The sequence below is a fragment of the Somniosus microcephalus genome, chromosome 6 (assembly GCF_052327205.1).
Source record: "Somniosus microcephalus isolate GS21.2 chromosome 6, FLI_Smic_1.0, whole genome shotgun sequence".
In the NCBI taxonomy this organism is placed as follows: Eukaryota; Metazoa; Chordata; class Chondrichthyes; order Squaliformes; family Somniosidae; genus Somniosus; species Somniosus microcephalus.
Window position 1 is genome coordinate 202659253 of NC_140992.1, and position 25540 is coordinate 202684792.

Here is a 25540-nt window from a genome sequence, read left to right on the forward strand (position 1 = left end):
GTGTACTCGCCAATAACCTGCTCACTGATGCCCAGATTGGGTTCCGCCAGGACCACTTGGCTCCCGACCTCATTACAGCCTTGGTCCAAACATGGACAAAGGAACTGAATTCCAGAGGTGAGGTGGGAGTGACTGCCCTTGACATCAAGGCAGCATTTGACCGAGTGTGGCATCAAGGAGCCCTAGTAAAACTGAAGTCAATGGGAATCGGGGGGAAAACGCTCCACTGGCTGGAGTCATACCTAGCACAAAGGAAGATGGTTGTGGTGGTTGAAGGTCAATCATCACAACCCCAGGACATCGCTGCAGGAGTTCCTCAGGGCAGTGTCCTAGGCCCAACCATCTTCAGCTGCTTCATCAATGACCTTCCCTCCAACATAAGGTCAGAAATGGGGATGTTCACTGAAGACTGCACAGTGTTCAGCGCCATTCACAACTCCTCAGATAATGAAGCAATCCATGCCCGCATGCAACAAGACCTGGACGACGTTCAGGCTTGGGCTGATAAGTGGCAGGTAACATTCGCGCTACAGAAGTGCCTGGCAATGACTATCTCCAGCAAGCGAGCATCTAACCACCACCCCTTGACATTCAATGGCATTCCCATCGCCGAATCCCCCACCATCAACATCCTGGGGGTCACCATTGACCAGAAACTTAACTAGACCAGCCACATAAATACTGTGGCAACAAGAGCAGGTCAGAGGCTAGGTATTTTGGGGCGAGTGTCTCTCCTCCTGACTCCCCAAAGCCTTTCCACCATCTATAAGGCACAAGTAAGGAGTGTGATGGAATACTCTCCACTTGCCTGGCTGAGTGCAGCTCCAACAACACTCAAGAAGCTCAACACCATCCAGGACAAAGCAGCCCGCTTGTTTGGCACCCCATCCACCACCTTAAACATCCACTCCCTCCACCACTGACGTACCGTGGCTGCAGTGTGTACCATCTACAAGATGCAATGCAGCAACTCACTAAGGCTTCTTCGGCAGCACCTTCCAAACCCACGACCTCTTCCACCTAGAAGGACAAGGGCAGCGGGCACATGGGAACACCACCACCTCCAAGTTCCCCTCCAAGTCACACACCATCCTGACTTAGAAATATATCGCCGATCCTTCATCGTCGCTGGGTCAAAATCCTGGAACTCCCTACCTAACAGCACTGTGGGAGTACCATCACCACACGGACTGCAGTGGTTCAAGAAGGCGGCTCACCACCACCACTACCTACTCAAGGGCAGCTAGGGATAGGCAATAAATGCTGGCCTTGCCAGCGATGGCCACATCCCATAAACAACTTTTTTTAAATGTGTATGTGTGTGTATATACATCCAACAGCCATTCATTTTGTGCATTCTTTTCTGTGTAGACCTTTCTCTCTGCACTTCAACTTGCTCTGACATGCTCATAGGAGCCCTAAAAATATCTTTAGATTGTGTGAAAACAAGAACCGAAGTGATGATAAAAGAGGGAGGAAAACCCTGAAGTAACCGAGTAAAAAAAAGTTCAGTAAAGCAGTAAATACAAAAGATTGAAACTGATCCCAAGTGCAAGAAAGGAGGAATACAAAATAAGTTAAGGAAGCGATAAAAGACAATGAGAAACAGGAAAATAGAAGTTTAAAAACAAATGAAGGCGCCTCTCGCACAACAAAACATTCCATACAGATGTACGGGCAAACATGCACAGGCCAGTCTGTTTTATAATGTCCCCCAGCCATAAGTGATCAAATGTAAATGATCATTGTTTTCCTGCTTAATTACTAGGTTCCTGCTTTATCAAGCTGAGTGGATGAGGTAGTGACGTGATAGATACAAGCTCACAGCATAGTGCTTGTGTTTCAGTCGGGGCACGCTGTGTGCAGCTGGTTGGCTTGCAATCCGCCCAATCCTGTTTACTTTAGCTTTCCCTGTAGTTAAATATTTTTATAATAATTTCCATCAAATTATCTTGCATTGATGCTTTTGTAAGAAGTACTTGCGTGTATAGACCCAGGGGTTGCCTGAGCCTATCTGACCAGACTGAGACACGGAGTAATTATATGCAGTGGTGAGTGTGGAGAGTCTACAGTGAGGTTCGTGCAGACCTTTGAGTCCATTGCATGACAGTCACACCTATCTATGTTCTGAGCTTGCTCGCAACAGGCTTGTCTTGTGTTTTACTGAACTATCCTATTCGCGCGTTAACTGTAACACAGCAGAGCCTGAAGTATTAATTTTTAAAAAAATATATTTTTTAAAGTATCACTTTTAATTGCAATTTTTTCTCCTCACTTCCCAAATGTAGGAATGGATAAATAACTGGCTCACAGGTCTGATGCGCTATCAATTACTCATAAAAGACTGAGAGTTAAGAGAGTAACTAAAGGCTTTTATTAACAAAAGAATGAAGGTCTGCCTCGAGTGGTCGACCGGTCCAGAAATACAAAGGGCTGGGGAGCAGTCACCTTTATACTAGGACTTGTGGGAGGAGTCAGCCGAGGCATGTCCAGGCATGTACACAGTGGAATACAAACAGTGGTTTACCACATTCACCCCTTGTTTAAAATTGAGTCCGGCGGGGTGAAGTGTATTAAAAGTTAGTGTATTGGAGTCTCTCCGGAGGTCTTGTCTGCCGCTGTGATCGGCGTGGCGACGGCAGGGGTAGTGGAGCTTCCGGCGTCGAGTCCTGCGTGGGCTGTGGCACAGGCGTGTCGTCCTCGTAGATGTCGAGCGGGTCGCGGGGCCCAGGCCTGCCGTCTGCTGGGGCTGGATATCGGATCGTGGGGGGGGGTGGTAGTGAGTAGTGGGTTACTGCGGCCCCCGAGGGTGCAAGGTCTCTTATGGAGACTGTGTCCTCCCGCCCGTCCGGGTATGCAATGTAAGCATACTGGGGGTTGGCGTGGAGGAGGTCGACCCTCTCGACCAGGGGGTCCGTTTTATGGGTCCTCACGTGCCTTCTCAGTAGGACCGGCCCTGGGGATGTCAGCCATGGCGGTAGCGATGTCCCCGATGTGGACTTCCTTGGGAAGACAAACATTTTCTCATGAGGGGTGGCGTTAGTGGCAGTGCAGAGCAGTGACCGAATAGAGTGGAGCGCATCGGGGAGCACATCCTGCCAGCGGGAGGTTGGAAGGCCCCTAGACTTTAAGGCTAGCAGGGCGGCCTTCCAAACTGTCGCATTTTCTCTTTCCACCTGTCCGTTCCCCCGGGGGTTGTAACTGGTGGTCCTGCTTGTGGCAATACCCCTAGTTAGCAGGTACTGACGGAGTTCGTCGCTCATAAACGATGAGCCCCGGTCGCTATGGATATAGCTGGGGAAACCGAACAGGGTGAAGAGGTCGTTCAGACATTTAATGACCGTGGCACTGGTCATGTCCGGGCAGGGGATGGCGAACGGGAAACGGGAGTACTCATCAATAATATTGAGGAAGTACACATTGCGGTCGGAGGAGGGGAGAGGCCCTTTAAAATCAACGCTCAGGCGCTGGAAGGGGCGAGTGGCTTTTATCAGGTGGGCCCTGTCTGGTCTATAAAAGTGCGGTTTGCACTCAGCGCAGACTTGGCAGTTCCTGGTCATGGTCCTGACCTCCTCAATGGAGTAAGGCAGGTTGCGGGCCTTGATGAAGTGGAAGAACCTGGTGACCCCCGGGTGGCAGAGGTCATTGTGGAGGGCCCGCAGTCTATCGATCTGCGCGCTGGCGCAGGTGCCACGCGATAGCGCATCCGGGGGTTCATTGAGCTTCCCGGGCCGGTACAAGATCTCGTAATTGTAGGTGGAAAGTTCGATTCTCCACCTCAAGATCTTGTCATTTTTGATTTTGCCCCTCTGCTTGTTGTTAAACATGAAAGCAACTGAACGTTGGTCAGTGAGCAGGGTAAATCGTTTTCCGGCCAGGTAGTGCCTCCAATGACGCACAGCCTCCACAATCGCCTGGGCCTCCTTCTCAACAGCGGAGTGTCTGGTCTCCGGGCCTTGGAGGGTTCGTGAAAAGAAGGCCACGGGTCTCCCCGCCTGATTGAGGGTAGCGGCCAGGGCAAAGTCGGACGCGTCGCTTTCCACCTGGAAGGGGATGGATTCGTCCACTGCGTGCATGGTGGCTTTGGCAATGTCTTCCTTGATACGGTGGAAGGCTAAGCGGGCCTCTGCCGTCAAGGGAAAAGAGGTGGACTTGATCAGCGGATGGGCCTTGTCCGCATAGTAGGGGACCCACTGGGCATAATAGGAGAAAAACCCTAGGCACCTCTTCAGGGCCTTGAGGCAGTGGGGCAGTGGGAGTTCCATAAGGGGACGCATCCGGTCGGGGTCGGGGCCGATGACTCCGTGTTCCACAACACAGCCAAAGATGGCGAGGCGGTTTGTGCGGAATATGCACTTCTCCTTGTTATATGTCAGGTTCAGGAGTTGGGCGGTGCGGAGGAATTTTTCGAGGTTTGCGTCATGGTCCTGCAAGTCACGGCCGCAGATGGTCACATTGTCCAGATATGGGAAAGTGGCCTGCAACGCATTTTGATCTACCATCCGGCCCATCTCCCTTTGGAAGACGGAGACCCCGTTGGTGACGCCAAAGGGAATCCTAAGGAAGTGGTAGAGGCGGCCGTTTGCCTCAAAGGCAGCATACTGGCGGTCCTCAGGGCGGATAGGGAGCTGGTGGTACGCTGATTTCAGGTCAATGGTCGAGAAGACGCGGTACTGCGCGATCTGGTTGACCATATCAGCTATGCGGGGGAGTGGGTAGGCGTCCAGCAGGGTGTAGCGATTTATTGTCTGGCTGTAGTCGATGACCAGGCGCTGCTTCTCGCCGGTCTTAACGACCACAACCTGGGCTCGCCAGGGGCTGGTGCTGCCCTCAATAATCCCTTCCTTCAGGAACCGCTCCACTTCGGTTTTAATGAAAACCCTGTCCCCGGCACTGTATCGCCTGCTCTTTGTGGTGATGGGCTTACAGTCGGGGGTGAGGTTAGCAAACAGTGGGGGGGGGGGGGTGACTCTGAGTGTGGAGAGGTTGCACCTGGTGCGCGGCGGGCAATTTGGGAGCTGCTGGCTGCGGACTGTGAGTGGGGGTAGGGGTCCACCGTACGCCATCGTAACACTTTTAAGGTGGCACTGAAAATCTAACCCCAGCAGGACGGCAGCGCAGAGGTCGGGCAGGACCAGAAGTTTAAAATGATCGTACACGGTCCCGTCTACTACGAGTGTCACTACGCAGTAGCCGCCGATGTCCGCCGACTGGGACTCGGAGGCCATAGAAATCCGCTGGTGCGCAGGCAGGACTGGGAGAGAGCAACGCCGCACCGTGTCGGGGTGGATGAAGCTCTCCGTGCTCCCAGAGTCAAAAAGGCAGATTGTATCGTGGCCATTTACCTTAATGTCCATTGTGGAACTGGCCAGCTGGTGCGGTCTCGCTTGGTTCAGTGTAACGGATGCCAGCGTAGGGGTCGGTGTGTCGCTGCGGGTATCAGATGAGGCGGTGTTGGGGGCCTGCTGCGTTCTGGCTGTCGTCCAAGATGGCGGCGTCCATGATCCCCATGTGGCTGGAGGCGTCCAAAATGACTGCTGTACCGGTGGTTCGCACATGGCCGGGGAGGCCCAAGATGGCGGCCCGCATGGCCCACACGCGGCGCTGCTGGGGTTCGGGGTGGCTTTGGCCCTGCAGACGTTAGCGTAGTGTCCCTTCTTCCCGCAGCCTGAGCAGATCGCGTTTTTCGCCGGGCAGCGCGCTCTGGGGTGTTTTGCCTGGCCACAGAAGTAGCATTTCTGGCCTTGGGGCACTGCTGTCTGGCCTTGGGACACTGCTGCGGTAGTTGGGCCGTTGCTGGGGTGTGGCTGGGGTGGCACGGTGCTATGAGGCGGTCCTACCGTGTCCCAGGCTGTCATTCCCCGCGGCGTCCACGGTGCAGAGGAGTAGGCATCCATGCCCCGGTAGGCTGCATCCAATGATAGTGCGAGTTCAGAGGCCTTGTTGAGGTCGAGGTCACTCTGCTCCAACAGTCGCTGTTGGGTGTAATTGGATCTGTGGCCCGCTACAAAAGCGTCCCGGATAAGTTCCTCTGTGTACACGGCGGCCTTTACATCCTTACAACCACAGGCCCGGCCAAGCACAGACAGTGCCTGAAGGTATTCCACGGTCGATTCCCCAGGTTGTTGTTTACGACTCCCCAGAAGGTGCCTGGCGTACACTTCGTTCACTGGGCGCGTGTACTGGTCCTTGAGGAGCTTGATAGCGTCCGCGTACGAGGTCGCGTCTTGGATGACCGAGTACACTCGGTGGTTCACTTTGGAGGTCAGGACATCCAGTTTGTCCTCGTCCGATTTGATTGCTGTGGAGGCGGTCAGGAATTTTTCGAAACACTTAAGCCAGTGAGCAAACTTGGTGGATGAGTCCGCCTCCCGATGATCTAAGTCCAGGCATGCTGGTGTGAGGATCTTCTCCATTATAAAAATTTTGTTAATAAAATTGATGCGCTATCAATTACTCATAAAAGACTGAGAGTTAAGAGAGTAACTAAAGGCTTTTATTAACAAAGGTGTGGAGATGCCGGAGTTGGACTGGGGTGGACAAATGTAAAAAGTCACACAACACCAGGTTATAGTCCAACAGCTTTATTTGAAATCACAAGCTTTCGGAGCGCTGCTCCTTCTTCAGGTGAAGTGGAGAAATGCATAAAGACACAGCTTATATAGTCAGAGAATCATGTCAGATGTTTACAGGTAACCTTTCCAACTGCCATTAATCACACCTCGGCAGAGAGATAATCACAGCAGTCAAAGGTGTGAATGGTGTCCAAACAGGTCAGTCAGGGAAACATTACATCAAAGAACAATGAGGTGGGGTCACAAGGGGTCAAATATTGCAGATGCTGGGGTCTGTATGAAAAACAAAAAAACAGACAAAAAACATTTTTTTTTTTTTTGGCTGGAAATCACAGCAGGTCCGGCCGCATCCGTGTAGAGAGAACAAGCCAATGTCGACTCGAGTCTGGATGACCCTGCATCAGGTGGGGTTACATGTAGCGTGACATGAACCCAAGATCTCTGTTGAGGCCGTCCTCATGGGTGCGGAACTTGGCTATCAGTTTCTGCTCGACGATTTTGCGTTGTCGTGTGTCTCGAAGGCCACCTTGGAGAATGCTTACCCGAAGATCGGAGGCTGAATGTCCTTGACTGCTGAAGTGTTCCCCGACTGGGAGGGAACACTCCTGCCTGGTGATTGTTGCGTGGTGTCCGTTCATCCGTTGTCGCAGTGTCTGCATGGTCTCACCGATGTACCATGCTCCGGGGCATCCTTTCCTGCAATGTATGAGGTAGACAACGTTGGCCGAGTCACATGAGTATGTACCATGTACCTGGTGGGTGGTGTCCTCACGTGTGATGATGGTATCTGTGTTGATGATCTGGCATGTCTTGCAGAGGTTGCTGTGGCAGGGTTGTGTGGTGTCGTGGTCGCTGTTCTCCTGAAAGCTGGGTAATTTGCTGCGAACGATGGTCTGTTTGAGGTTAGGCGGCTGTTTGAAAGCGAGTAGTGGAGGCGTGGGGATGGCCTTAGCGAGGTGTTCGTCGTCATCGATGACATGTTGAAGGCTGCGAAGAACATGGCGTAGTTTGTCCGCTCCGGGGAAGTACTGGACGACGAAGGGTACTCTGTTGGTTGTGTCCCGTGTTTGTCTTCTGAGGAGGTCTATGCGATTTTTCGCTGTGGCCCGTCGGAGCTGTCGATCGACGAGTCGAGCGTCATATCCCGTTCTTACAAGGGCGTCTTTCAGTGTCTGTAGGTGTCCATCGCGTTCCTCCTCGTCTGAGCAGATCCTGTGTATTCGCAGGGCTTGTCCATAGGGGATGGCTTCTTTAACGTGGTTAGGGTGGAAGCTGGAGAAGTGAAGCATCGTGAGGTTGTCCGTGGGCAACCTGTTTTTTTGTTTTTCATACAGACCCCAGCATCTGCAATATTTGACCCCTTGTGACCCCACCTCATTGTTCTTTGATGTAATGTTTCCCTGACTGACCTGTTTGGACACGATTCACACCTTTGACTGCTGTGATTATCTCTCTGCCGAGGTGTGATTAATGGCAGTTGGAAAGGTTACCTGTAAACATCTGACATGATTCTCTGACTATATAAGCTGTGTCTTTATGCATTTCTCCACTTCACCTGAAGAAGGAGCAGTGCTCCGAAAGCTTGTGATTTCAAATAAAGCTGTTGGACTATAACCTGGTGTTGTGTGACTTTTTACATTTATTAACAAAAGAATGAAGGTCTGCCTCGAGTGGTCGACCGGTCCAGAAATACAAAGGGCTGGGGAGCAGTCACCTTTATACTAGGACTTGTGGGAGGAGTCAGCCGAGGCATGTCCAGGCATGTACACAGTGGAATACAAACAGTGGTTTACCACAAGGTCCCGTTTAACTTTGGAATATTGTGCACAATTTTGAGCACCCTATCTTCATTGTTGCATTGAACCGAATCAGGGGAGAGTAATGGCGAAGATGCTGGGATTTGGGTCTCTTTTTATGAGGAGAATTTTTCAGAGATAAAAAATTGTTATTGAAGAAGATTAAAGGGAGACATGATGCAGGTCTTTAACCTGCTGACAGCCATAAATGACGTAGAAGTAATTATTTTACTTGGATTGCTAGCACAGAGCCAGAGGAGATGAGTTAAGCCTCAAGTTCGAGAGAAGTTTTTCCTCGTCGAATATTAGATAGCCTAGTCATTGGCTCAGCTGCTGTGGCTCTGTTGAGTTCTTTCAAAAAAGGTTAGAGAAATATCTGAGTGGGAGCAGGATTGGATGATCAGCAACTGCATGGGACACGCTGGTTTGTGTCACTGTGGCAGGGGTGGCGGAATGTTATCTGTGGGCTGCAGTGGGCTAAGGTTAAATATTCGGTCATTTTGCTTCATTACCTTTGGGGGGCAATGACTACTTTCAGACAGAACTTTCCCTCAGTGGGTTAAATGGATGGGGTAGAGTTCATGACAGGGTAGATTGTACATTATCTGTGGAAAGAGCAGACTCTTTCTCAGTCCATGCTTTCTTGTGTTCTCCCGTCCTATGGGAAGAAAATACTTAAAGGACTTAAATATAAAGCTATTGTTTAAGAAATACAAAAACTCAAGCATAAAGCTATTCTAATTTGGCTAGGCTGTTCATCAATCTCAGGAATGCTTCACCTTTTGGTGAGGTAGACGGCAAGGATATTGGGATGTTCACTGTGCAGTGACTGCTTTCCCTATGGGTGAGATAAGATGGATGGAGACCTACCACTAATAGAAACAGCGGCACACTAATAATGGAAGCCTAGAAGTTACTGTCTATGATAATAGCAGACAAAAGCTTAATGAGTTCACTATTTTAATGGCCACATTAGTTTTTTCAGTTTAAATGAGTTAATCCTTTACGATCTCAAACAGAACAATGCCCTATGCATGTGTTAAGAATTCCTATGCCGATATCTAAACAATTTCTAGAGCGTGTGTCACGAATAGTAAAGACTCGAACTTCATGAGGGAATCGGGCCTATCAAAATAATGAGGGCTCTTCTAATGAGCAAAGGGACAATTCAAACCTCTCCTCATTTGGTTCAATGTCAAAATTATTCAACAAATGTTGCATTTGGGCTTAAAATTGTTGGAAGAACTTTTGCGAATGTCTTCACTGGTGTGAAGTAGTACATTGAGGAACTGAACAAGTACTCTCGGTGCCCAGAAGATTTGACCTCAAACAAGTTAAACACCCAGAAAGAGATGGTATGCTGGCATAGTGTGCTGAAGTGTTAATGAACTGTAACATAAGTCATTGGATGTGGATTTATGCCCTATTTCTTTTCATCCCATGAGCTCCAAGTCCCAGCTGTGTTGTGGGGCGGGGCAGAAGGTAGGGGAATGAAGGAGAAGGAAATGTTTTTCCACAGACGAGGAGTAGAAATCCAAGGATAAGTCATCCCTTGCTGCTGCCTGTCCAGTTTCCAATTCCAGAATGGCATTGGCAGAGGCCTGGGAACTGATAACCTATTTGCCTCGACTGCATAGGTGGCACATGGGATAACTAATTGAGGGTGAATAAATATTAAAATAGAGATGATGAATACAAATAAACTATTCATCATTAGCTCATATTGGTTTCATAGAACCATAGAAAGTTACAGCTCAAACAATCCATTTGGTCCATCAATTCTGTAACATTGTTTTTCTCCACATGAACCACCGACTCTAATCCCACACTCTGCTCGCTCCCCGTATCCTTTAACATTGCTGTTTTTTACACAACTAGTTCCCTTGTAAAAGTACATACAGATTCTGCTTCAGCAACGGATTGTGGCAAAGAATTTCACATTTTAATAACCCTCTTTTTTAAGTGTTTCTAACACCTTTAGTTCTTTGTTATCTTAAATTTGTGCTGTCTTGTTACCATCTCACCAAGCGATGGAAAGTTCTATCACTATTATACTATCAGGGCACCTTTTTAACCTTCTCGGCTCCAGTGTCTCTCTTCATAACTGTAACCCTTCAACCCTGGTAATGTCTTAGTCAATCTGCACTACACATTTTAATTTGCTTTTATATCCTTCCTATAATGAATGGGCTCATATTTAAGGTGTGTTTCCCACCATTATTCTTGCTTCCAAAGTATATTATTTTATTATTCCAAAATTTACTACTTCACATTTCTCTACATTGAACTCCATGTATCATCTATCTGCCCCTCTTGTTGGACTTTGTCCTCCTTCAGTCTCGTATCATCATCCTCCATCAAAGTTTGCCATACCCCCCACTTTGGAGTCACATATAGGCCAGACCAGGTAAGGACAGCAGGTTTCCTTCCCTAAAGAACATTAGTGAACCAGATGGGTGTTTATGACAATCCGATAGTTTCATAGTAGCTTTTTATGCCAGATTTATTGAATTAACTGAATTTAAATTCTCCAGCTACTGTGGTGGGATTATGAACTTGTGTCCCCGGATCATTAATCTAGGCCTCTGGATTACTAGTCCAGTAACATAACCACTGTACCAGTAACAATGCTACTGTATCTCTCTTAGTTGGGGATAGGATAAAGGTGGCAGAGTTTTGGATGGACTGAAGTTCAGCGGGTGGAGGATGGGAGGCCAGCTAAGAGAGTGTTGAAACAGTTGCGTTTAGAGATGAGAAAATCATGGATGACGGTTTCAGTGGCAGATGGGCTGAGGTAGAGAAGAGGTGGAAGTCGGTGGTCTTCGGAACAGAGAGTATATGGGGTCGACAGCTCAAATAAAGGCCAAAGAGAAGTCTGAGGTTGCGAACAGACTGGTTCAGCCTGAGAAAGTGGTCAAGGAGAGGGATGGAATCGGTGACAAGGGCATGGAGTTTTTAAGGGTACTTTTAGTTTGAGTAACTTCTTTAGTGCAATTTCTCTTGAATAACCTCCACTAACAATTCTATGGTGTCTCTCGAATCTCAGTAACCTCCTTCTCTGTTACAGCGACAAAGTTTCTCTGTCATTCCCTCAATCTCCAAGCTTGCTCCTTTTATTTCTTAGAGGCCCCATCTCTACCTTCACTATCCTCTTGTATTTTGTAAATTTCCAATCTCCCTTTTTTTGTAGTTTTCCTAATTTCTTTATATTGGTCCTGACTTTCATTTAATCTATCCTGTAAGCACTAAATGCTGCTTTAGAAAAAAGTTTCAAATTGGATCTAATCTTCCTATTCATCCATGGACCGCTCCCACTTCCTTTTCCCTTACTGGAATGCCCTTGACTTGTATCCTTTCCATTTCCTGTTTCAATACTGCCCATTGCTGATCTACAGTTCTATTTGCTAATTTTTTTTTCATTTAATCTGGGCAAGATCCCTTTTTTATCATACCATAATTTTTCAGTTTTAAGTGCCAATTCTTTTTCCTTTCCTTATACAGGTAGACTATCCTTTATCCGAACTTCCGAAAACCGAAAACCTCTGAAAACAGAAAGTTTTTTCGTTCAGCGTAAGTCGTGCGCACAACATGACCCGGGTGGCGCAAAACATGACAGGAGTGGTCCTCCGGTGCCCAGAACAAGAATTCCTGCAGATTGTCGACACGCCGGCCTTCGCTCTCGGTGTTAAGTGTGACTGAGGGAGCTCTGCCTTTCCCTGTGAGCAGGGCAGAGGGTCACAGGGTTCCCTCCTGGGTAGGAGATTGCAGGCCGAGCCGGGCAGTGTGAAGGAGGTACCGGGAGAGTGAACCCAACAATACAGCGGCCTGTCCGATAGCTGCAGCGGCCCGTCTGATATTCTTCCCCCCCCCCCGCCCCCCCCCCCACCCCTCCGCGACCTGATTTGCGGGCCAGCTTAGCGTAGGAGTCAGCCGATATCCGGCTTTCCCACAACTGGCGGCGGCAGTCGAGCCCCAGACCCCTGCTAAGTAAAGGAATTCAGATACGGAGCAGGGGGAGCTGTAAACAGACTGGGAGCGGCAGCACAGAGAAGCAGGAAGGGGAATGAGACACGGAACAGTCGCAAGAGGTAGCCTGAACTTTTAAAATTTATATTAAATACAAATACTAATTACCAAATTAATTTAATGTTCAGAGTTTCCCAGTCTGAAATAATACCTTCTGAAATCCAAAAACCGAAACACAGCTGGTCCCAAGGTTTTCGGATAAGGGATAGTCAACCTGTACTGAATCTAATTATATTGTGGTCTCGTTTCTCAAAAGTTCCTCTACTTTTAGGTCACTTACTTGCTCTGCTACATGACCCAGAACTTGGTCAACTGGCACTTCCTTCTTAGAGTAGCAACACAGTGACTGAGAAAACAGTCCTGAACACACTTCAAAATAGTCTTGTTTCCATAATAAACATTACTGCACTTAAGACAATAGGCCCATATTAATGCACACCACCACCCTGGTTGGAGAGAAAGTAGCCATCAGTGGACAATCAGCTTGAGTTTTACAACATAGAAACATAGAAAAATAGGAGCAGGAATAGGCCATTCGGCCCTTTGAGACATTCAATATGATCATGGCTGATCCTCTATCTCAATACCATATTCCCGCTCACTCCCCATACCCCTTGATGCCTTTTGTGCCTAGAAATCTATCTATCTCCTTCTTAAATATATTCAGTGACTTGGCCTCCACAGCCTTCTGTGGTAGAGAATTTCACAGGTTCACCACCCTCTGAGTGAAGACATTTCTCCTCATCTCAGTCCTAAATGTCCTACCCCGTATCCTGAGACTGTGACCCCTCGTTCTAGACCCCCTGTCTGTCTAGCCCTGTCAGAATTTTATACATTTCAATGAGATCCCCTCTCATTCTTCTAAACTCGAGTGAATACAGGCCTAGTCGACCCAATCTCTCCTCATACGACAGCCCTGCCATCCCAGGAATCTGTCTGGTGAACCTTCGCTGCATTCCCTCAATGGCAAGTACAGGTAGACTACCCTTTATCCGGACTTCCGAAAACCGAAACCCTCTAAAAACCGAAGGTTTTTTCGTTCAGCGTAAGTCGTGCGTACGAATGAAAAAACCTTCGGTTTTTAGGGGGTTCCGGTTTCGGAAGTTCGGATAAAGGGTAAGTCGTGCGCACGACCCCCCGCCGACCCCCCCCCCCGCGGACCCCGCCGGCCCCGACAACCGCCGACCCCCCCGCGGACCCCGCCGGCCCCGACAACCGCCGACCCCGCCAACCGCCGACCACCCCGCGGACCCCGCCGGCCCCGACAACCGCCGACCCCCCCGCGGACCCCGCCGGCCCGGACAACCGCCGACCCCCCCGCGGACCCCGCCGGCCCCGACAACCGCCGACCCCGCCGGCCCCGACAACCGCCGACCCCCCCGCGGACCCCGCCGGCCCCGACAACCGCCGACCCCCCCGCGGACCCCGCCGGCCCTGACAACCGCCGACCCCCCCCGCGGACCCCGCCGGCCCCGACAACCGCCGACCCCCCCGCGGACCCCGCCGGCCCCGACCCCCGCCGACCCCGACTGACTTATGCTGAGCGTCAGCGTAAGTCGTGCGCACGACCCCCCGCCGACCCCCCCCCCCGCGGACCCCCGCCGACCCCCCCACGGACCCCTGCCGACCCACCTTCCGAAATCCGAAATTCTCCTTTAGCCGAAACTCGGCTGGTCCCGAGGTTTTCGGATAAAGGATAGTCTACCTGTATATCCTTTCTTAGGTAAGGAGACCAAAACTGCACACACTACTCCAGGTGTGGTCTCACCAAGGCCCTGTACAACTGTAGTAAAACATCCTCGCTCCTGTACTCAAATCCTCTTGCAATGAAGGCCAACATACCATTTGCCTTCCTAACTGCTTGCTGCATCTGCATGTTTGCTTTCAGTGACTGGTGTACAAGGACACCCAGGTCCCTTTTGTACATCAGCATTTCCCAATCTAGCACCATTTAAATAATACTCTACCTTTCTGTTTTTCCTACCGAAGTGGATAACTTCCCATTTATCCACGTTATACTGCATCTGCCATGTATTTGCCCACTCACCGAACTTGTCTAAATTGCCTTGAAGCCTCTTTGCATCCTCCTCACAATTCACAATCCCACCTAGTTTCGCGTCATCAACCAACTTGGAAATATTACATTTGGTTCCCTCATCCAAATAATTAAAATATATTGTGAATAGCTGGGGCCCAAGCACTGATCCCTGCAGTACCCCACTAATCATCGCCTGCCACCCTGAAAAAGACCCATTTATTCCTACTCTCTGTTTCCTGTCTGTTAACCAATTTTCAATCCATGCCAATATATTGCCCTCAATCCCATGTGCTTTAATTTTGCACACTAACCTCTTATGTGGGACTTTGTCAAAGGCTTTCTGAAAATCCAAATACACCACATCCACTGGTTCACCCTTATCTATTCTACCAGTTACATCCTCAAAAAACTCCAGTAGGTTTGTCAAACACGATTTCCCTTTCATTAATCCATGTTGACTTTGTCTAATCCCATTGATAATTGCTAAGTGTCCTGTTATCACACCCTTTATAATAGACTCTAGCATTTTCCCTACTACTGATGTTAGGCTAACCAATCTGTAGTTCCCTGTTTTCTCTCCCTCCTTTTTTAAATAGTGGGGTTACATTTGCCACCCTCCAATCTGCAGGAACTGTTCCATAATCTGTAGAATTTTGGAAGATGACAACCAATGCATCCACTATTTCCATGGCTACCTCTTTTAGTTCTCTGGGATGCAGATTATCAGGCCCTGGAGATTTATCAGCTTTCAGTCCCATTAATTTCTCCAGTGCTATTTTTTTACTAATACTAATTTCCTTTAATTCCTCCTTCTCACTAGACCCTTGGTTCCCTAGCATTTCTGGGAAGTTATTTGTGTCCTCTTCCGTGAAGCCAGATCCAAAGTATTTGCTCTGCCATTTCCTTGTTCCCCATTATAAATTCTCCCATTTCTGACTGTAAGGGACCTACATTTGTCTTCACTAATCTTTTTCTTTTTTACATACTTGTAGAAGCTTTTACAATCCGCTTTTATGTTCCTTGCAAGTTTACTCTCGTGCTCTATTTTTCCTCTCTTAATCAATCTCTTGGTCCTTTTTTGCTGAACTCTAAACTGCTCCCAATCCTCAGGCTTGCTACTTTTTCTGGCAACTTTATATATAGACTCCTTTTTGGATCTAATACTATCCTTAATTTCTTTTGTTAGCCATGTTTGTGCCGCTTTTCCTTTTTGTGTTTTTGCGCCAGAAAGGAATGTATAACTGTTGCAATTCATGCATTCGTTCCTTAAATGTTAATTGTAAGAGAAGAGAAAGATCAACAGAAATAAGAGCCAGAATTTTAATTTGGAGGTGGGTTGGGAGTGGGCGGGCTGAAAAGAATCTGCCACAGGTCAGACAGTATGGGTCCGAATCCTCATGGGAGATCGGAAGGGTGGTCGTGGGGTATCCAATCCGCTCTCTCCACCCCCGTCCCGCTTCTGTTAAATCTGGAAGTAGGCGGGTTGGGGTCGAGATTCAGCTTTTTAACTCTAACTCCCATCTGACCCCAACCCACTCATTCTTAGGGGTAAAAATTCCCCCCAAGGAGTTCAGTAATTATGAGGTCCTGAGAGAGAATTGGTTAAATGGATGGCAGTGCAATAAGTCATGATTTCAACATCGTGAGAATGCTGGAAAGTGGAAGAATGTGTAGGATGATGGTAGTTGGGACTTAGAAGCAACAAAAAGGAAAGTCAGAGGAGCACATTTATGCGGAAAATTGTAATGCAGAGGAGATGCTGGAGGCAAGATATGAGAGAAGGATCACCTTTTATTGTATGTGTGCAGGAGAGCAAGAGCTGCTGGAAGAGCCTCTCCAAATCTAAAAGAACAGGTATTGAAATCTTGGGCACACTGAGAGTTGAGTTTTTGAACAGAATAGAAGCATTTGACACGAAAGAGGAAAACCGCTTCTTAGAGGCAACTGAAGGAAAAGTGGGAGTTCCATTTGTGAAGAGAAGAGATTGTGAGGCCAAGAAGGTTAAATGGTGAAGGAATGCGAAAGATATGAGGTGGTTTATTGGTTGAATGTGTAAGGCATGATTATCTCGTGAGTAAAAATGTGGCCACCTCGGTAACCTGATGTCATAACTGCTTTTAGTGTCCACAGAGGAAAAGTCACATGGATCCTGCAAATTTGTTGTGTTTTGATATCACTATGTGGTCACTGTTGAACATTGTAAGATAACTTACTTAGTGTTATTTTATTTCTCTCTTAAACCCACAGATTGGGCTGCGTGAATCGGCTACATGGCGTATACTCTAACTCCAGCTCCTGCAGCCCTTGTCAGCTCGGTCCAGTATTGTGTCTGTAAAGTGGAGTTATCTGTGTCCGGCCAGAATCTCTTAGACAGGGATGTCACGTCTAAATCTGACCCATTCTGTGTAGTGTTCATGGATATCAATGGAAAATGGTCAGAGGTAGGTGAACAACCGTTTCACTGTCTGGGCAACGCACCGAGTTTCAGACTGTTTCAGTCAAATGGTAAAAGTGTTTTTTAATTAACAGTTTCTTCACCTTTCGAATGTCTTCAGCTGGAAGACATTGCAGAGAATGGAGAGGAGTAGAAGGGGCTGTGGGCTGCAGTACCTAATTTTAAAAGGGACAGTGGCAGATGGGAAAGAAGAATCAGCCACAGGTCAGACAATATGGGGAAGGAGAAGTAAGCAGCCTCTGTAACTACTTGGAAATCCTTTCCAAAGAGAGGGAGGGGGGAGAGAAAGAGATGCAGCAGCTGAAAAATAACAGGTATGGAAAGGCAAGAGTGGAGCCAAAGCAAATGTGGGCTACAGTAATTAATTTTAAAATGGTGGCATTTAGGAGAGCTGTAGGGGCTAAGGGCTACATAATACATGGCGATGAAGTAGAAACTGAAGTGCAGTTAGACCTCGGTGGGGTGGTGAGGAAGGAGAAGCCACATTGGAACTTGGTCTGCTGCAGCTAATGGAGCGTTGGGGCTGGGAGGAGCAGAGCTGGGAGTCAGTCACACAGGAGGAATAAGCCAAGCAGATGTAAGTAAGATAGATTTCCATACATTACATAGAATTTATAGCACAGAAACAGGCCATTCGGCGCAACAGGTCTATGCCGGTGTTTATGTTCCACACGAGCTCTCTCCCACCTTGCTTCATCTCACCCTATCAACATATCATAGATACATATAGATACATAGAAGATAGGAGCAGGAGTAGGCCATTCGGCCCTTCGTGCCTGCTCCGCCATTCGATGAGATCATGGCTGATCCTTTAATTCAGTATCCCGTCCCCGCCTTCTCTCCGTAACCCTTAACCCCTTTTGCCCGTAGAAATATATCTAATTCCCTCTTAAATATATTTAATGAGCTGGCGTACACTGCCCTCTGTGGCAATGAGTTCCACAGGTTCACCACTCTCTGAGTGAAGAAATTCCCCCTCATCTCTGTCCTAAATGGTTTAGCCCTTATCCTTAAATTATGTCCTCTAGTTCTGTTCTCACCCGCCAAGGGAAACATTCCTTCTGCATCCAGTCTGTCTAGACCTGTCAGAATTTTATACACTTCTATGAGGTCCCCTCTCAATCTTCTAAACTCCAGTGTGTACATCCCTAAACTACATAGTCTCTCCTCATAGGTCATTCCCGCCATTCCTGGTATCAGCCTGGTGAATCGCCGCTGCACCCCCTCCATGGCAAGAACATCCTTCCTCAGATGAGGCGACCAAAACTGTACACAGTACTCGAGGTGTGGTCTCACCAGTGCCCTGTACAGCTGCAGCAAGGTATCCCTGTTCCTGTATTCTAACCCTTTTGCTATGAAGGCCAGCATACCGTTTGCCTTCTTGACCGCCTGTTGCACCTGCATGCTCGCCTTCAGTGACTGGTGTACAAGAACACCCAGGTCTCTCTGTACTTCCCCCTCTCCCAATCTATCCTATTAGGAATATCCTATTCCTTTCTCCATCATGTACTTATTGAGCTTCCCTTTAAATGCATCTATACTACTCACCTCAACCACTCCATGTGGTAGTGAGTTCCATCATTATGGCCTGGATTTTCCGACCCCCACGGGTGGGTACGAGGTGTGTACGCACCCGTAGGGGCCTCGCAAGTGTCGGTTTCAGGCATGCGAAGCGCACGTGCTGAACACCGGCACTTCCGATCTGTCAAGAATCCTGGGAGAGGGGCCTCCGCGGGTGGAGAGCTCCGCTTTCTGTACAACCTCCGCCCGCTGAAAACCTTTAAAAAATCTTATGCCTGGTAAAAGCAGGGGTGTAATGGCCTGCTTTTACCAGCATAAGAGTTTTAAAAAAGTTTTTTTTTAAATTTCACTCATTTATAATTTTAAAATACTTTTAAAAAAGGTAAGTTTATTTTTAGCCCCGTAAAAAACTTTAATTATTTTTTTCAAAAAATTAAATTTTTGTTTAAAATATTTAATTGAATGTAATTTTAAATACGTGATTTTAAAAAAATTATTTAATGTTTAACTTTTTTGAGTGATCCCCATTCATACTTTTGACAGATCTGTCCATTTTTAAATTAATTACTGTAGCCCACATTTGCTTTGGCTCCAAACCTGTCAAAAGTTTGAAGGGGGATTCCCTTCTTTGATTGGTTCCCCATGGCTCACGTGATCCCCAGGGACGCTTGCGAACCACCTGCGCCCCTGAGATACCTGGGCCGCTGCGCACGTGGACCAGGAGAGGCCCAGGATCGGAAGTCTCGGGACCTACGGAGCCAGCAGGTAAGTTCATAGATTTTTCCAGATCGGAGGCATCCGCGTGCAGGAAGCCTCCGATCGGAAAATCTGGCTATCATCGTTAAGTTGGCTGGAACGTGACTTCAAACAAATTACTTATAATTGGAACACTGAAAAATTACTGCTGTTCTGATTTCTGGTGTTTGATTTAGATGGAAAATTCATATTGGATCCCTTAACTTGAGGGATAAGGTACAATAATAAATATTCATACACGAGAGTTTCATTAAAAAAAAAATACAATTTATTCTCCATGTGGGCGTCACAGGCAAGGCTGCATTTATTGCCCATCTCAAGTTGCTCTGAGAAGGTGGTGGTGGGCCAACTTTTTGCACCATTGGTAGTAATTTAATACAACTCTGTGGTTTGCGAGACCACGTCAGTGAGCAGTTAAGAGTCAGTCATGTTGGTGTGGGATTGATGTCACGTATAGACCAGATCTCTATAGGCCAAACAGCAGTGGTATAAGAAGATGCAACTATTGAATTTGTTTTGTCAGTAACTAGGAATTTGTTTTCCAAAAGTAAAACGACCGTTCTGAGCACTAATCAATTTAAACCAGGGCTGTAGGATAAGGTCACCTGAGTACAAACTGGTATAAAGCAAGTTCAGCACTGCTGTTAGGAAGCACCACTTCATACAGTGTGATCTGTACCTAGAATGGTCTTCAGGGTAGTTGAAGCAAAGCCCTCCAGATTCATGCAAAGGCAGATGTTATGATGTCTTTATGGAAGGACGAGGTGGATGGACTAAATAGCCTCCCTCGTCTCTCTTTTGCAACACAAAAGTTAAGCTTGATATGTCAGCAAACATGATTTTCTGTTACCTGTTTGCCAGTGTACAGTGTACATTATATCAGAAAATAAATGTCTGTCATATGATTGCTTCTGTGTTATGACATTACCGAAAATGAAACCCTTCCTTTTGTATTTGCTCTTCTCTGACAGATTGGCAGAACAGAAACGGCCATGAACAACCTGAACCCAGTATTTGCCCAGAAATTTGTGGTAGACTATCATTTTGAAGAAATACAGAAACTGAAATTTGCCTTGTTTGACCAAGACAAATCCAGTAAACAGCTTTACGAACACGACTTTCTTGGAGAATTTTCATGCACTCTAGGAGTGGTAGGTCTGACTTTTGGTACGGTCTCAAATTATTCCAAAATGACACCAATTCTCAGTTACTTGCCCATTAAAAGTAAACTTTTGATTAATGATGCAGATTGTTTCAAGCAAGAAGATGACGCGGCCACTTTTTCTGACCAATGGGAAACCTGCTGGAAAAGGAACGATAATGGTACAGTCAAATTTAATATAGCCCATCATTACTAAGGCAAAATAAACTGTTGAACCAAGATGTACAAAGTATACCGACTTGGTGAAGGAGACAGCCCAAGTAGATTGTCTGCCTTGACCAGTCTCACCAGATCTATTGTATTGAGCTTCTAACCCAGTGGATTAGTTCTTTGGGTGGGGGAGGGAAGAAATATTGTCAGGGACAACAGAGGAAGCTTCACTCTTCATCGGGTCATTTTATGATTGATCTGGGTGTGCTTGATGCTATCACTTAATGCCCAAAGTGTGGCGGAGCCACCAAGGGTCTCAGAACAATTAGTAATAATCCCTTTAACTACAGTGTAGTGCAGCCGCGGACTGCACCTTTAAACTGCCTGTTAACTACTGTATTGTATTTTCCTGCACTCCACGTGATGACGTCATGACGCCGATCATGTGACCGCCAGTGGCGCAAAGAACGCGATGACGTCATGACGTCAGCTTCCAGAATGTTCCAGCAGTCGTCGAGTGCCAAGCAAGCTGATTAGACCTGTGTACTGTTTCTCCAGTAGTTTCCCTGTTAACTTTGTTGTTCATTAAAACCTGTTGATTTGATTCATCGAGTCGAAGACCTTTATTCAGATAGGAACCTCCGTTCCTATATTGGTGACCCCGATCTCGTCGGACAACTTTCGTCGAGGATGAACACGAACGCCGTCGCCCTTAAACTGCCGCAGTTCTGGGAACAGCAGCCAGCAGCATGGTATTTCCAGGCAGAAGCACAGTTCGCTCTCCGGGAGGTCACAGCGGATTCGACCCATTATTATTATGTGGTTTCCGCTCTCGACAGTGCCACGGCCTCGCGGGTCGTCAGCCTCCTTGGCAACCCACCGGAGGAGGGCAAGTACGAAGCGCTTAAAGCCCGTTTGCTACAGGTATTTGATCTTAATAAGTCGGAGCGTGCACGCAAGCTTCTTTCCATGCCCGGTCTCGGGGACTCAAAGCCGTCAGAACTGATGAGTCAAATGCTCACGCTGTTGGGTGCGGAACCCCAATGTTTTTTATTCCGTGAGCTTTTCCTCTGCCAGCTACCCGAACCGGTTCAGGCGGCCTTGGCCAACACTGCCATCACAGACGGTGCCGAACTCGCTGCAGAGGCAGACAAGATATTTACTGTTACTCAGCAATGTTGTGCAGCCACGAGGCGCTTTTCCCCCACGCGAGCGAAGCCCAGCCCTCCCCCAGCAGGAGGGTGCGCATACCACGCCCGTTTTGGCGCCAAAGCTCGATGCTGCCGGCCTCCTTGCAGTTTCCCTCAAGACAAAAAAAAACCAACAAGCCCGCGCCCTCCCGGACGGACGACAAGGTCTGAAAAGCACGGCAAGTTAGCTATGGCGGTGGGCTCAGCGGGCAAACTCATTTACGTTACGGATTCTGTTACGGGCCGACGATTCCTGTGCGACACTGGTTCACAGTGCAGCATCCTGCCAGCTTCAAAGCTGGACCTACTATCCGGCAGGCATGGGCCTTCCCTTGTGGCAATAAACGGCGCTGCCATGCGTATGTTCGGTAAACGGACAGTAAACTTAACCTTCGCCGGTCAGCGTTTTGTCTGCGATTTTATTACTGCTAAGGTCTCACAGGCCATTCTGGGAGCTGATTTTTTCTGTGCCAACGGTCTGCTGGTCGACGTCCAACACTGCCGACTCATTAATGCGTCCACTTTCCACGCAGTGCCCTGCCACCGCAGCACCGCCGTGTCCTGGTCGGTTGCCTGTGCGGTTCCGTCGCAAGACGGGTTTACGCGCCTGCTCGGCGAATTCCCGGAGCTCACCAGGCCTACCTTCTCGGCTGCAGTCACACGGCACGGGGTGGCGCACCATATCTCCACGACCGGAGCACCCGTTTACGCTCGGGCGCGGCGATTAGAAGCCGGCAAGCTGGCAGCCGCAAAGGCTGAGTTCCAGACCATGGAGCACCTCGGGATCATCCGTCGCTCGGACAGCCCTTGGTCCTCCCCACTGCATATAGTACCCAAACCAGGCGGCGGATGGCGACCTTGCGGGGATTACAGACGCTTAAATGATGCCACGACACTGGACAGGTATCCTATTCCCCACATCCAAGACTTTTCGGCACATCTGGCTGGCAACTCTATATTTTCTAAAGTGTATCTCGTTCGTGGATATCACCAAGTTCCGGTGCACCCTCCAGACGTCCCCAAAACGGCAGTCATCACTCCGTTCGGCCTGTTTGAGTTCCTCCGCATGCCGTTCGGTCTGAAAAACGCAGCTCAAGCATTCCAGCGGTTGATGGACTCTGTCTTACGGGATCTGCCCTTCATTTTTGTGTATTTGGACGACATCCTAATAGCCAGCAAGGATACGACAGCTCACATGGCCCATTTACGTACACTTTTCGCCCGGCTCAGCCAACACGGCCTTATTGTCAATCCGGCCAAATGCACGTTTGGAGTATCCAGCATTGATTTCCTGGGACACAGGATTACCCCGGAAGGCGCCGTCCCGCTAGCCACCAAGGTGGAGGCAGTTACCGCATTCCTGCGGCCTCACACAGTCAAACCCCTGCAAGAGTTCTTGGGGATGGTAAATTTTTATCATCGTTTCGTCCCCAAGGCGGCCCGGTTAATGCAACCTCTGTACGAAGCACTAAAAGGAAAGTCGGGCAAGGATGTTCTCACTTGGACACCGCAAATGGACCAGGCATTCCGCAATACCAAGGCGGCGTTGGCGGATGCAACTATGCTCGCACACCCACTCCCGGGCGCGACGGTCGCCCTCACTACGGATGCCACCGACTACGCCATCGGAGCAGTTCAAGAGCAGTGGGTCGACGGGGGTTGGCAGCCGTTAGCCTTTTTCAGCCGCCAACTGCGCAAGAACGAGCGAAAGTATAGCACTTTTGACAGAGTTGCTAGCCCTGTTTTTGGCCATCCGGCATTTCCGTTTCCTTCTAGAAGACCGTCCGTTCACTGCATTCGTGGACCACAAGCCGCTCACCTTCGCCATGGCCAAAACGGCGGAACCTTGGTCAGCTCGGCAGCAGCGCCACCTCACGTTTATATCCGAATTCACAACGGATTTGCGGCACGTGTCAGGCAAGGATAATCTCGTGGCGGATTGCCTTTCTCGGGCTCCAGTCCAGGCAGTCCACCTGGGCATCGATTTCGTCGGACTGGCAGAGGATCAACTGGCAGACCCAGAGGTACAAGCATTTAGGACCACGCCTTCCAGTTGGCAGGTTGCAGACGTGCCGTTTCAAGCAGCAGGAACCACGCTCTTGTGCGACACATCCATGGGAGTGCCCCGGCCCATTGTGCCGGTCAAATGGCGCAAGAAAGTATTCCAGGCAATCCACGGGTTATCTCACCCGGGGATGCGGGCTTCTCAATGGCTCATGTCCCGCAAATTTGTTTGGAAAGGCATGCATTTGGACGTCCGGGACTGGACAAACAATTGCGTCGAATGTGAAAAATCCAAAGTCCACCGTCACGTCAAGGCTCCAGTGGCCAACTTCCCGGTGCCTGAGTGCCACTTCGACCACGTTCACGTGGACTTAGTAGGTCCCCTTCCCGGGTCACGAGGATTCACACACCTCCTGACAGTGGTAGACCGGACCACCAGGTGGCCAGAGGCGATTCCCTTGGCCGCTACCACTGCAGCAGACGTCTCCAGGGTGTTTCTTTCATCGTGGGTGGCTCGGCTCGGGGTGCCATCTGACATCTCCTCGGACCGTGGTCCGCAATTCACATCAGAGCTGTGGAACGCAGTGGCACAGGGCCTGGGTACCAAGCTGCACCATACCACCGCGTACCATCCGCAGGCGAATGGTCTGTGCGAAAGGTTCCATCGGTCTCTCAAAGCGTCTCTCCGTGCCAGCTTGAGGGGACCCAACTGGGTGGACAGGCTCCCATGGGTGATGCTAGGCCTCCGGACAGCCCCAAAGGAGGATCTCCAGTCTTCATCGGCTGAGCTGGTTTATGGCCAGACACTCAGAGTGCCAGGTGACTTTCTCCCTCCACACAACGAACCATGGTCTGCAGCTCAACAGCTCCTGCTACATCAGGAGGCGGCCAGGAATTTCCTGCCTATCCCAACCTCGCATCATGACCTGCAGAGGCCTCATGTCCCGACAGAGCTCATGAGTTCGGACTGTGTATTTATTAGACAGGACGGTCACAGAGACCCGCTCAAGCCGCCGTATACCGGACCGTTTCGTGTCATCTCATCAGGGGAAAAGTTTTTCACAGTCGAAGTCGGTGGCAAGTCTGATACCATCTCTATCGACCGGCTTAAACCAGCCCACCTAGATCGGCGTGAGCCTGTCGTGGCTGCCCAACCGCCTCACCGCGGCCGACTGCCGTTGACCGCCAGACCAGCCGTGCACCAGCCCACCGTCGAACAGCCCGATTCGGCCTCAGACGCGCCTGCACCTCTGACTACCATTTCTGCCTCGCCCGAGGCGCCGCTTCTGCCGCAACCCGGCACTGGTTCGTCTACCAACGCTCCGTTTCCGCTGCCGGATTTTCGTCGTCGTTCGGCCAGGATCATTAAACCTCCTGCTCGGTTGACAATGTCCGTTAAAGTGGATTCTGGGGGGGCGCCTGTGGCGGAGCCACCAAGGGTCTCAGAACAATTAGTAATAATCCCTTTAACTACAGTGTAGTGCAGCTGCGGACTGCACCTTTAAACTGCCTGTTAACTGTACTGTATTGTATTTTCCTGTACTCCACGTGATGACGTGATGACGCCGATCACATGACCGCCAGTGGCGCGAAGAACGCAATGACGTCATGACGTCAGCTTCCAGAATGTTCCAGCAGTCGTCGAGTGCCCAGCAAGCTGATTAGACCTGTGTACTGTTTCTCCAGTAGTTTCCCTGTTAACTTCGTTGTTCGTTAAACCCTGTTGATTTGATTCATCGAGTCGAAGACCTTTATTCAGATAGGAACCTCCGTTCCTACAAAAGTATACATTTATCCATTCCAGGTCAGCTGCCTGCCTGGGGAACAGTGCATGATTTGAGGAGTATATGTGGAGGAGAAAAATATA

The 25540-nt window shown here is 49.0% G+C and overlaps 1 protein-coding gene across 2 annotated transcripts in view; it reads left to right on the forward strand.

Annotated features, from left to right (window-relative positions):
• The window catches only part of cpne2 (copine II), a 401061-nt gene that overhangs the window by 37635 nt on the left and 337886 nt on the right, over nucleotides 1–25540 (forward strand). Inside the window, exons 2-5 of one of the 2 annotated variants that reach the window (XM_085991234.1) lie at nucleotides 11873–11941; nucleotides 16683–16876; nucleotides 20139–20318; nucleotides 20416–20490. In XM_085991234.1, coding sequence (XP_085847360.1) covers nucleotides 16706–16876; nucleotides 20139–20318; nucleotides 20416–20490 — 426 coding nt within the window. In that variant the 5' untranslated portion in view covers nucleotides 11873–11941; nucleotides 16683–16705. The remainder of the gene's footprint in view (nucleotides 1–11872; nucleotides 11942–16682; nucleotides 16877–20138; nucleotides 20319–20415; nucleotides 20491–25540) is intronic. The other variant, XM_085991235.1, reaches the window with a different exon arrangement.